Below are 10359 nucleotides of genomic sequence, written 5' to 3' on the forward strand. Positions count from 1 at the left end.
GCGGGCCTATGGGGGGCGCCCCCAGTCCATTCTGCAGAAGGGGAAGCTGAGACTCTCCGGGACTGAGATGGCAGCCGGGGATGGGGGCCGGTCGGGGCCTGGGATCCCATGGACCCGGGTTCACGTGGCCCTACGTTTACACCCGTGTGGCTACTGCTGTGCCTGGAGTCCCCCATCTGCGCCAGTGGGGGCCTGGCCCTGGCTCTGTTCGGGCTCTGGCTAGCGGCTGCGCCTTTCTGTGCCTCAACTTCCTCATCCGCGCAATGGGTGGAGAAAGGCACCTCCACTTCCCCCTCACTGGCTCAGAATCAGCAGGTGCCTGGGCTGAGCACTGAGCCTGCCCCTGGGAATTGCCTGGTAAACACTGCTCTTGCCTTCGCTGGACACAGTCACCTGGCGGAGGCTGGAGCCATGTGGGTTTCAGATGGAAGGAGTGTTCCCCCAGGGAAGCGACCAGCGGGCAGGGTCCCCATGGCTCCCCTGGGCCCGGCTGAGCTCCCCAGGCTTCAGTCCTCTCCCTGAGCCGGACCTGGGGTGTCCTCACCCTCCCACAGTCCCCCTGCCACCGCCCAGCCCCTGTCATGCCCCCATCAGCTGGTGACCTGCAGCCTGGGAGGAAAGCGCTTGTGCCTCAGAGGGGTTGGAAGGCTGTGGATCCTAGGGCATCAGCCCAGAGCCTTCAGAGGATGAGGGGGGTGCTGGACTTGGGGGGCAGAAAGGGGAGGACAGAGGAAGGCAGGCTGTGCTCTTTGGCAGCGCCCGCTCAGACTAGGGTTCCATGACCTACTCTAACGAAGCCCTCCCAAGGGGTACTGCCTGGTCCCTGACAGGCCCCCAGTGCTCCCAGGGGACGTGTGGAGTGAGGGGAGGGCCTCTGCAATTGTGGGAGGTTGGGTATATTGGTTTCAAATCACTTCCGTCCTGGTACAGGGGGGCTTAGCGGGTGTCCAGGCCCAAAAAGAAAAGAGGGGACCCGCTGAGGTGGGGACTGTACCTGAAGCTTTGAATGCTGTCAGTTCCACAGCCTGAGGACAGAGGGGCTGTCACAGGGGTGGCTCCCACTCCTTCTGCCGCCCCTTGCCCTGGGGATCCTTGGCTATAGGGGCCTCTGCCAGCTTGCGGCCAGTAGCTCTCCCTCCCTGGGCCCTTGAGCCCAGGAACAGAGAAACAGATCCCGGAGAAGCCCCCATCCCGGCCCTACCCAGGCCCTGTGGCTTCCTGACCCTGCCTGCTGGCCTTGCCAGCCCCCTAGCAGAGCCCTGTGTGACCCGCTCTGTCCCAGCCTCACCTGTCTCTCCGGGTTTGCAATGGAGGAGAAGGCTGAGGGGGTTCTAGGGCCATAGGTCCCTAGTGAGAAAAATGCAAACTTTTCAGAGACGAAGGCAGGAAGAGCTCTCTCTGCTCCCCCATCCTGGGAGTGGGGCCCTCAGGATCAAATACGCTAAGAATCCACTCCAAGGTTTTCCTCACAGATTAGTAATGAGGCCCAGAGAGGGAAAGGAACTTGCCCAGGGGCACACAGGAGGTGACTGGGAGCTAGGATTGGAACCTCTGGCCTGGCCTCGAAGTCATTCAACCCATGCCCTGCCTCAGAGCCTCGACCCCATTTACTCACCATCTCCAGGAATCCCCCAAACCCTTCTCCATGGAGCCCCAGGGAAGGTCACCCTGGACAAGCCTATGCCTGGGCCGGGCCCCAGGAGCCCGGGTTTCCTGGCAGTGGGGAATGAGTGACAGGACATTGCTCAAGCCACAGGGCTGCAGTTTCCTGGGCCCTGGTTTCCTTTTTTCAGATGGACTAAAAGGATCTGCCCTTGTCCTCCCAGCTCTGCCTGAGTGCTGGGGAAACTGAGGCACTGGGCGGCACTCCCAACTGGGTGCTGAGAGTACCTCTGAGAGCCACGTGTCTCCGGGGTGGAGCCAAGACTATGGGGCTCCCTCGGGTTGCCTCCCAGGGACCTGGGGGCCTCAGGCTGCTCCCCCAGCTGGCAGGGCTGGCACAGGACTGAAAGGAGAGGATGTGGGGGCTGGGACCTGGCTCTGGGGGCCTCCCGCCCCCACCCACACCCCCAGTGTCCTGAGCACCTCAGCCACCTTCTTCTCAGCCATCCTCTGCAGGGCGCTCCGCACCTGGGGGAACATTTGGAGGTCAGGTCAGGGACCCTCCCTACCCCTCGGACCCCCCTCCCTGCAGCCAGCGCCCCCAGACTCACCTCCTCATTGCAGGCAGCATAAACCAGGAAGATGTACAGCCCCTGAGGACAGACCCAGCGAGTGGGCGACGCCGCAGCCCTGAGCCCCCGACCCCATCCCCCACAGCCTGGCCTTGCCTGGGGTCCCGGTGCCCCCCAGGGGCAGAGACACTCGCAGAGATACCCAGAGACAGGCTGATGGGCAGTAAGTCGGCCCTGCCCTCGTGCCTGCCTGCAGAGGGGTAGCTGTGGCATTTAGCAGGACAGGGGACCAGAAGCGGTTTTGTCCCATGCAACCCCAACCTTCAGCCTCTGCTCACCAGGCAGCCTCTCTGACTCCAGTCCTCTGTGCCCCACCCTGGGCCTGTCTCATCCTCACCGCCTCGCTATGCTATGCGGTAGGGTTAGGAGGGGGACACCTTCCTGAGGCTCCAAGGCCAAGTCAGGTCCTGGGACAACAGCCCTGTGAGTGCCTTCTCACTGTGCCTCTAGCTGAGTGGCCTTCACCTCCCTGAGTCTCTGTCTCTTTATCTGGAAAGGGGAGATGAGGCCGGGACTTGGCTCCTGAGGGGATGGGAGGTGCTGCCTGTGAGGGACTCACACAGTGGCTGGGGTGGAGCTGGCTCCCTCTTCCCACACCGTGGGACCAAGAGGACCTCAGCACCCTCCCTGCACCATCACATCTGGGCTCTCACTTGACCGTCACAGCAAGTCTGTGGCGGGGTGGATTCACTCTCCGCATTTGATGGAGAGGGACCAGGAGCTGGGGGTAGGGGACAGAGGAATGGGTCCTAAGCTCCAGTGTGGTCCAGCCCTGAGGCTGTCCTGGGATCCCCCCTGGGCAGTGTCACAGGCAGCTGCTCCTGTGCTGCGGCCCAGGCAGGAGGGCACAGGTGGGGGCCTGGAATTCCTTGGGGCCTTCCAGCCTCCCAGGGCTAAGAGCTGGAGCCCAAGAGCCTGACTGGTCTCCCTGGTGCCCAGGCACCAACTGAGATGATACCATCACCCCCATTCTCCAAGACAGACCCCAAAGACTCCCAGGTCCCCACCCCCAGCCTGTCCTTTCTCTGTAGCCTCTGCACTGCCTTCTCCATCCCATTTCCTTCTACCCACTCCTCACCACCCAAAGGCATCCTTCCAAATGCCAACCCAAGAACACCAGCACCTGCCTGACGCCCTGCATGGCTCCCAACTACCCCGGGACAAAATTTGAGCTTTTCTGTCTTTCTTTTCTTTTGTTTTCTTTTTTCTTTTTTTTGACAGAGTTTTCACTCTTCTTGCCCAGGCTGGAATGCAATGGCACAATTTTGGCTCACTGCAACTTCCGCCCTCTTGGTTCAAGCGATTCTCCAGCCTCAGCCTCCCGAGTAGCTGGGACTACAGGCACCTGCCACCACACCCAGCTGATTTTTTGTATGTAGTAGAGACGAGGTTTCACCATATTGGTCAGGCTGGTCTTGAACTCCTGACCTCAGGTGATCCACCTGCCTCGGTCTCCCAAAGTGCTGGGATTACAGGCATGAGCCACTGCGCCTGGCCAAGTCTGAGCTCTTTACGACAGCTTTGAGGACCCTATGCTGTCTGCCCCCCACACTTCCTCCTGCCCCATTTCTCATCAGCCTTACCCCTCATGTCTCCCCGCCATTTGACCCCACCATGCTTCTCCCCCGGCTTAAAACATTCTTTTCCCCCTCTCCATACAGCTTTCAGGTCTTGGCTGAGAGTGACCCCCTCCACGTGGCCCATTCTGCCTCTGATGAGCTGTTCCTCTGTCCCCACACTGCCTTGACCAAGGTCCGTTTTCTCTCGGCCTCAGTCACGACATGCTGTGGTTGTGTGGTTTTAATGTCTCTCTCTCCCTTGGGCTGAGAATGTCACAGAATTCTTTGGCCCTGGGCATCTCCATGTCCCCCAGCGTGCAGGCCAGCCAGGGCACGGGGAGGGGCTAGGGGAGTGCGTGTTGAACAACTGAACAAAACAATGAGCTCACACTCGTGGGGCTCCTCGCACGTGCCAGGTATTGTGCGTAGCCTTGGCAAATGTTACGTCAGCCAAACTCCACGATGATCCCATGAGGCGGGTGGGAATCTGATCCCCTTCAGTTAGATGTAGAAACGGAGGCCTGGTGCCACTTCTCCAGGCCTCACAACAAGGCTCTGTCCACCAGGGCAAGTGTGAGCTACGGCTGGTTATAGAAGTAAGGCTTTGCTCTCCCTCGACACAACCCGGCACGGGGCCAGAAGGATACAAATTACTTCCAGAGAGTGAATGAGGTTGGGCAGAGTCTCATCCCTGAGTCCCAGGCTTCCTCCCTGGTCACTTGGTCACCCTCCTAAGAGTGGGATGTACCCAACTTATGCCCAAGACTGACGGAGAGTGACAGGGGGATAGGGATGGAGGTGGAGTGCGAGGGGAAGACACAGAGAGACCTCGGTGGACAGAGAGAGAGAGAGAGACCAAAGGAGAGGTGAAGGGAAAGGCTGCGCCTGGGGAGAGGGACTGAGAGAACAGGGCCCTGAGCCCAAGAGGGTCATGGGACCGTCAGCAGCAGGGCCCAGACCCCACTCCTGCCTTTTGACCTCCTGCCTAAGGCAGCCCCTCCTTGCCTTCACCAGGTAAGCATCTCAAGGGTGATCTGAGGCTGCCTTAGGCAGGGGCAAGAGAGGGTCATGCACATGGAGATGGAGAGGCAGAGATAAAAAGACCAGTGTCAGAAGGCTGGGCATGGTGGCTCATGCCTGTAATCCTAGCACTTTGGGAGGCCGAGGCGGGAGGATCACTTGAGGTTAGGAGTTCAAGACCAGCCTGGGTAACATGGTGAGACCCCGTCTCCACTAAAAATACAAAAATTATTCAGGTGTGTAATCCCAGCTACTCAGGAGGCTGAGGCAGGATAATCGCTTGAATCTGGGAGTCAGAGGTTGCAGTGAGCCAAGATCGTGCCACTGCACTTGGAATGAGACTCTATCTCCAAAAAAAAAAAAAAGAAAAAAGCCAACAAACGCAACAAACCAAGAAACAAAAAACAATCCCGTGTCAGACAGACAGAGGAGAGAAGTGCAGAAACATGAAGACAGATCCAGAAAGAGCCAGGTGGGGTCAGTGCCAGAAAAAGCATCCGCGGCCAGAGGGTGAGAGGGGCACAGGGAGAGGGGGACAGTGACAGAGGGGGAGCCTGAGAGACAGAACCAGAGAAGATTCAGAGACCAAGATTGGGACAGAGAGAGAGGAAAGAATGAGAAGTGATGGGAGGGAGCTGAGACGGTGCGACGGTGGCATTGCCCCATGGCTGTGTCTCTGCCCACCTGAGGGGCACAGGTGAGGACGGAGAGCATCAGGGATCCAACGCCCCATGATGTGGAGAGGGGCACCTGGGAAAGAGCTGGAGGAGTCGCCATGGCAACAAGATGCCAACACCTGCCCCCCCGTGTGACAGGTGGAGAGGCCTGGCCAGGGGCCAGCCAGACTGAACCCAGCCATGAAGCCCTGGGGGGCGTGGGACTTGGAAGAGGGCTCCCCTGCCTCATCCCCTTACTGAACACTTCATTTCTTCATCGTGGCCATGGTTTTCCTGCTCTACCAATGGCAGCTCCACAAATACAGAGGCTTTTTGCTACCTCGTTTCCTGCTGTGGCCTGGCACCCAGCACAGTGCCTGGTACACACTGGGCGAGCTGTGAATAGCACATGGATGAATGAGTAACTGGGTCCAAGCATGCTCCCAGGGACCAGCCAGGACCCATCCGCAGTCAGCTGGATGCCCTGTGGCTAAGAACACAGATTCTGGAGTGGTGTCCCAGCACTGATGCTGCCTCCTCGGGGGCCTTGGGCAAGTGACCTCATGAGTTCTCAGTTTCCCCACTTACAAGGCTTGTTGAGAGATAAAAATAGGAGCCTGGCCTGGGGCTCAGAGGGAGCACCCAGGCACTGTGAGTGGCTGTTACCGCCTTGGCTCCCATTCTTCAAGGAAAAGATGGAGGGTCCCCAGCTCGGAGGGCACACGGACCCTGGGTGGAGTTTGCACCTGACTTCCTGAGCCTGGCGCAGTCCAGCCTGGGCCCTCGCCCACCCACCTTTTGGCCCTGAGAGGGACCCGGGCCGGGAAAGCGAGGAGCAAGAGGTGCAGATGACAGGGAGAGGTGCCTGGCGGAATGGTCCAGGGAGGTCGAGGGAAAGGGAGGGGCCAGGAAGGGCCTCAGTGGGCCTCCCTGACTCCCAGCACCCAACCCCCTGGCTGTCACTGCAGTTAATGTTCTGGTCCTCCACAGACCTGCCAATCCCCCAAGAGGGACCTAGTTGGCCCCCTCCCTGACACAGGCCCTGAGAGACCCGGGGAGCCCGGGCCCTTTCCTGCAGCCTCATGAACAGGCCTCCTCACCCAGCAGGCCGCAGACCCCAAGAGGGAGGTGACTGATGCCCTGCATCCCCTCCCCAGCTTCCTGGCAAGAACTAAGTGGCTCTGGCACCAGCTAAGGGGCTGGAATTTCTGCCAGACCCTGAGTGTCCAAGCACAGTGAGCCTTAACACCTTCTTTCTGGGCCTAAGCCTCCGCAGCGGGCAGAGGGGCCCCATGAGCCTCCTGCACGAACCACTGGTTGATTGGAAGTTGCCTGTTCCCCCCCACCCACAAAACTCCTTCTTAGATAGAATGTCCCAGTTGCTATTGAATGTCTCCTGTGATGGAGGGCTCACCCCCCGCCCCAGTCCCTGACACCCCAGTCGTCCCCTCCAAGCTTTCATGCATATCAGGGCCTAGTCCCAGAAGATTGGGGCTGGAGGTACCTGGATGGAGTTGAGGCCCACGGCAGCATAGGCCCAGGTGGGGCTCAGGTGCACCAGGATGCCCACCAGCCAAGTCAGGCCCAGGACGGGCAGCAGGACCAGCACAGGCTTCACCGTGGCCCTGTAGGAGGGCAGGCAGGGCTGTCGGGGGTTGGAGGCCTGGGGAGCTCCCCGTAGGGTTCCAGGGATAACAGCACCTGTAAGTGCCTGGAGTGGGGTGGGAGCTGAGGGTTAGGACCATGGCTCAGCAGGACTTAGAGGGAGCCAGAACTTTTGACTGGACTTTGTTGCCCCCCTCCTCAGAGACAGAGGTGGCATGAAGTAGGGTAGTGGCACTTGGGAGATGGGGTCCCAGCCCCCAACCTGGCTGGAAGGAATGGGGTGGTAGCTGTCCAGAGCAGGGGCCGAGGCCTGAGCAGTGGGAGCAGCAGGGATGGGGTCAGAAGGACTCCCTTCTCCCTCTCCAAGGGCCCTGGGGTTCCCTGGCTTTTCGGGGATCCCCCCAGCTTGGGCTGCCCTGTGCTTGGTGGAGGATGGGTGGGGAAGGAGAAAGCCAGCAAGGAGGCAGGGCTGGGAAAGGAGGCCGGCGGGGTCCCCTCTCTTGCAGAGCAATGGGGGTCTTTGGCAGGAATAGGGACCCAGGTCCTCACCCTGAACTTGAACTTCTGGAGCGAACCCTGAACTTCTGGGGCTAACCCTGATTTCAGGGTCTCCCCTACTTTGTCTCCTGCAGGCTATCAGTGCCTTCCACAGACAGTGCACCCCTGGAACAGTGGCTGATGTCCACAGCTCCCTCACACGAATCAGTGACCATCCCCACATGTGACCCGCATGGGTGCAAGGGTGCACAGGTGCATGTTGACACGAGTTGACATGCCCGAGCATGTGTGACACAGATGCAGGGACACATATGCACCCACGTACTCAACACAGACTCGGGCATGGCCACACGGCCACGCTCTGGACACACAGACTCGCACGTGCTCTTGCCCGGTGAGCCTCGTGCCTGGCGCCGGCTGACCCTGCACTCTCTGCTTCCTCTTGGCCTCCCTGTTCTGGGGCCTCACCATATCTGGGTCCAGATCTGCTCCTGCAGGCAGGGCTGTGGGCTCAACATGCGGGCACGGCGGCGGGCGCTGGACACGGTGACCATCACCACCCGGGCCAGGATGCAGGTGTTGGCCTGGAAACCTGGGGTCAGCGGGTGAGAGGCCTTCCCTGTCCCCAACACGCCCCTCCCCTGCAGGTCCCCCGCTCACAGTCAGCACGAAGAGCACGGGCCCCACGAAGGCCCAGATGGCATATGTGTGCACATTGAGCCAGCAGTGTCCGGGGGCCACGTAGTCACGGGGGAGCATGGCCAGGGTGACTGCCACAATGCCCACAGGCACGCCTAGGGGAGGGAGAAGGGGGTCTCAAGGCCGGGTCACCTGCTCTTTCTTCTCCAGGACCCAGAACCGCTCCTCCCAAGCTGTAGCTGTCCCCTACTGGAGGTTGTACTTGGGGCACTGGGGAGGTCCAAGGAGCAGGGCTGGGGGCTCTGATACTGTTGGGGTGGCATTGGAGCCACAGTAGTTTGGGAGTGGGGAGAGCTGAGGCTGCTTTGGAGGCTACAGCTGGGTGTCTCCGGAGATGGAGGCTGGGCAACTGGCTGGCTACAGGTCTGGGGAGATAGCACCGTGGATGGAGAGGGGAGGCTGTGAAGTGGAGAAGGATTATGAGGAAGGGGGTTGGGTAAACTGGAGGTTAATAGGACTAAGGAAATTGAGGTCATGTCAGAGATGGGGCTGGGTGTTGCCGGGTGCTGGGTGATGCTAAATGCCGGATGCTGAGTGGTGCTGGGTGCTGAGTGCTGGGCGTGGGGCCATGTTAGATGGCAGGGTCGGCCATGCAAGCTACAGCTGGGGAGAAGAGAGTGCGGGCGCAGAGCAGGCCTCACCCCAGCCTATGACGTGGTAGAGCCGCATGCCTGGTCCCGGGTGCATGCTCACAGCTACCACCTTCCTCCACAGCAGCAGCCCCTCCACCAGCATCCAGGAGAACGCCGCCAGAAAGAGGAAGTGCATGGCTACTGTGACAGCCACACACGCCACCTGTGGGAGCGGGGGAGGGTGGAGATCCCCACCTAGGTCCGAGGTCAGACGCAGGTGCAGGCCGGCCCCGCGGCCCTGTGCCCAGCCTGGCCTTGCCAACCCAAAGAAGTGTCAGCGGGTGAGGCCTCTGGGCAGCAGCCTGGGCCCCGCTCCACCATTTGGAGCCTTTCCTCCCTGGGCCCTGCTCCTCCCCGGGGAAGTGGAGCCAAGTGAAAATGGTGGGGGGCAGGGGATCACCCTAGAAAAACCCACAGGCACTTTCCCAGGCTCCCCTGGGCTTCCAGCCCACCCACTGACTGGCCACCTCATTGGCCTTGGCCCACTCGCTGGTCATGAGGAAGCCCTCTGCAGAGGCCAGGGAGAAGGTGAGGTTCTTGTGGACCGTGGTTCGCTCCGACCTGGGGACCCTGGAGAGGACAGAGCAGTCAGTTAACAAGACCACTGCCGGTGCCCACACGCCGCAGGCCCCTGTCCTGCCCGGGCCCCTGGGCCTGGGCAGATGGAGGGAAAGAAAGCAGCTCCACAGGAGACGCTGCACATCCTAACGAGAGGCTCAGACCGAGGTTCTGCCGGGACCAAGGATGGACACCCGACCGATGGGGACGTGGAGGCCTGAGCGGGGCGGGGAGGGCCCAGGCCGCCAGGCTACGGTGGTGAACTCTCCTCACCCGGCCGCCAGGAAGAGCAAGAAGGTGGTGGTGAGGGCGCAGAAGGACACACCACAGCCAACAAATGACAGAGTCCTCAGCAGCGACTCCTCCTCAGGGCCTCTCTGTGTGGAGGGACAGAGAAACACCCCTGGCACCACCCAGACCCGACCCAGGCCAGACCTCGCCCCGCCTGGTGACTCTAAGGCCCCCATGCCATATTCACCTCTGCAGTGCAGCAGCAGCCAGCAGGGCCCAAGCCTGCACACAGTAGGCATTTAATAAACAGATGTGAGCATGTCCTTCTCTCCTGCTGGCTCTCCCTAGACTGACCCCAACTGGCCCAGATTCCACCGACTGGACAGCTACTAAGAGCGCTGACCGATGTGCCCACGGGGAGGGATCCCAGGGACCATGGAGTGTCGTCAGAATGGGGCTGTGGATGGATCGTTGATGATGTGGAAAGGCATCCACGCTCTGACTTTTCTTTTTTTTTTTTGAGACAGAGTCTCACTCTGTCCCCCAGGCTGGAGTGCAAGTGGCGCAGTCTCAGCTCACTGCAACCTCTGCCTCCTGGGTTCAAGTGATTCTTGTGCCTCAGCCTCCTGAGTAGCTGGGACCACAGGCACGGGCCACCATGCCCAGC

The 10359-nt window shown here is 60.5% G+C and overlaps 1 protein-coding gene across 1 annotated transcript in view; it reads right to left on the bottom strand.

Annotated features, from left to right (window-relative positions):
- Positions 1 to 679: 679 nt before the first annotated feature.
- ADGRD2 (adhesion G protein-coupled receptor D2) overlaps positions 680 to 10359 on the bottom strand; it is a 26871-nt gene continuing 17191 nt past the window's right edge. The window contains exons 12-22 of the mRNA XM_011931466.1: positions 9735 to 9838; positions 9371 to 9473; positions 8913 to 9066; positions 8233 to 8366; positions 8041 to 8156; positions 6974 to 7094; positions 2214 to 2255; positions 2062 to 2130; positions 1289 to 1411; positions 995 to 1025; positions 680 to 762 (exon numbers count right to left, since the gene is read on the bottom strand). Of these exons, the coding sequence (XP_011786856.1) occupies positions 680 to 762; positions 995 to 1025; positions 1289 to 1411; positions 2062 to 2130; positions 2214 to 2255; positions 6974 to 7094; positions 8041 to 8156; positions 8233 to 8366; positions 8913 to 9066; positions 9371 to 9473; positions 9735 to 9838 (1080 nt within the window). The remainder of the gene's footprint in view (positions 763 to 994; positions 1026 to 1288; positions 1412 to 2061; positions 2131 to 2213; positions 2256 to 6973; positions 7095 to 8040; positions 8157 to 8232; positions 8367 to 8912; positions 9067 to 9370; positions 9474 to 9734; positions 9839 to 10359) is intronic.

This window comes from Colobus angolensis, unplaced genomic scaffold (genome assembly GCF_000951035.1).
Source record: "Colobus angolensis palliatus isolate OR3802 unplaced genomic scaffold, Cang.pa_1.0 Scaffold9, whole genome shotgun sequence".
NCBI lineage: Eukaryota > Metazoa > Chordata > Mammalia > Primates > Cercopithecidae > Colobus > Colobus angolensis.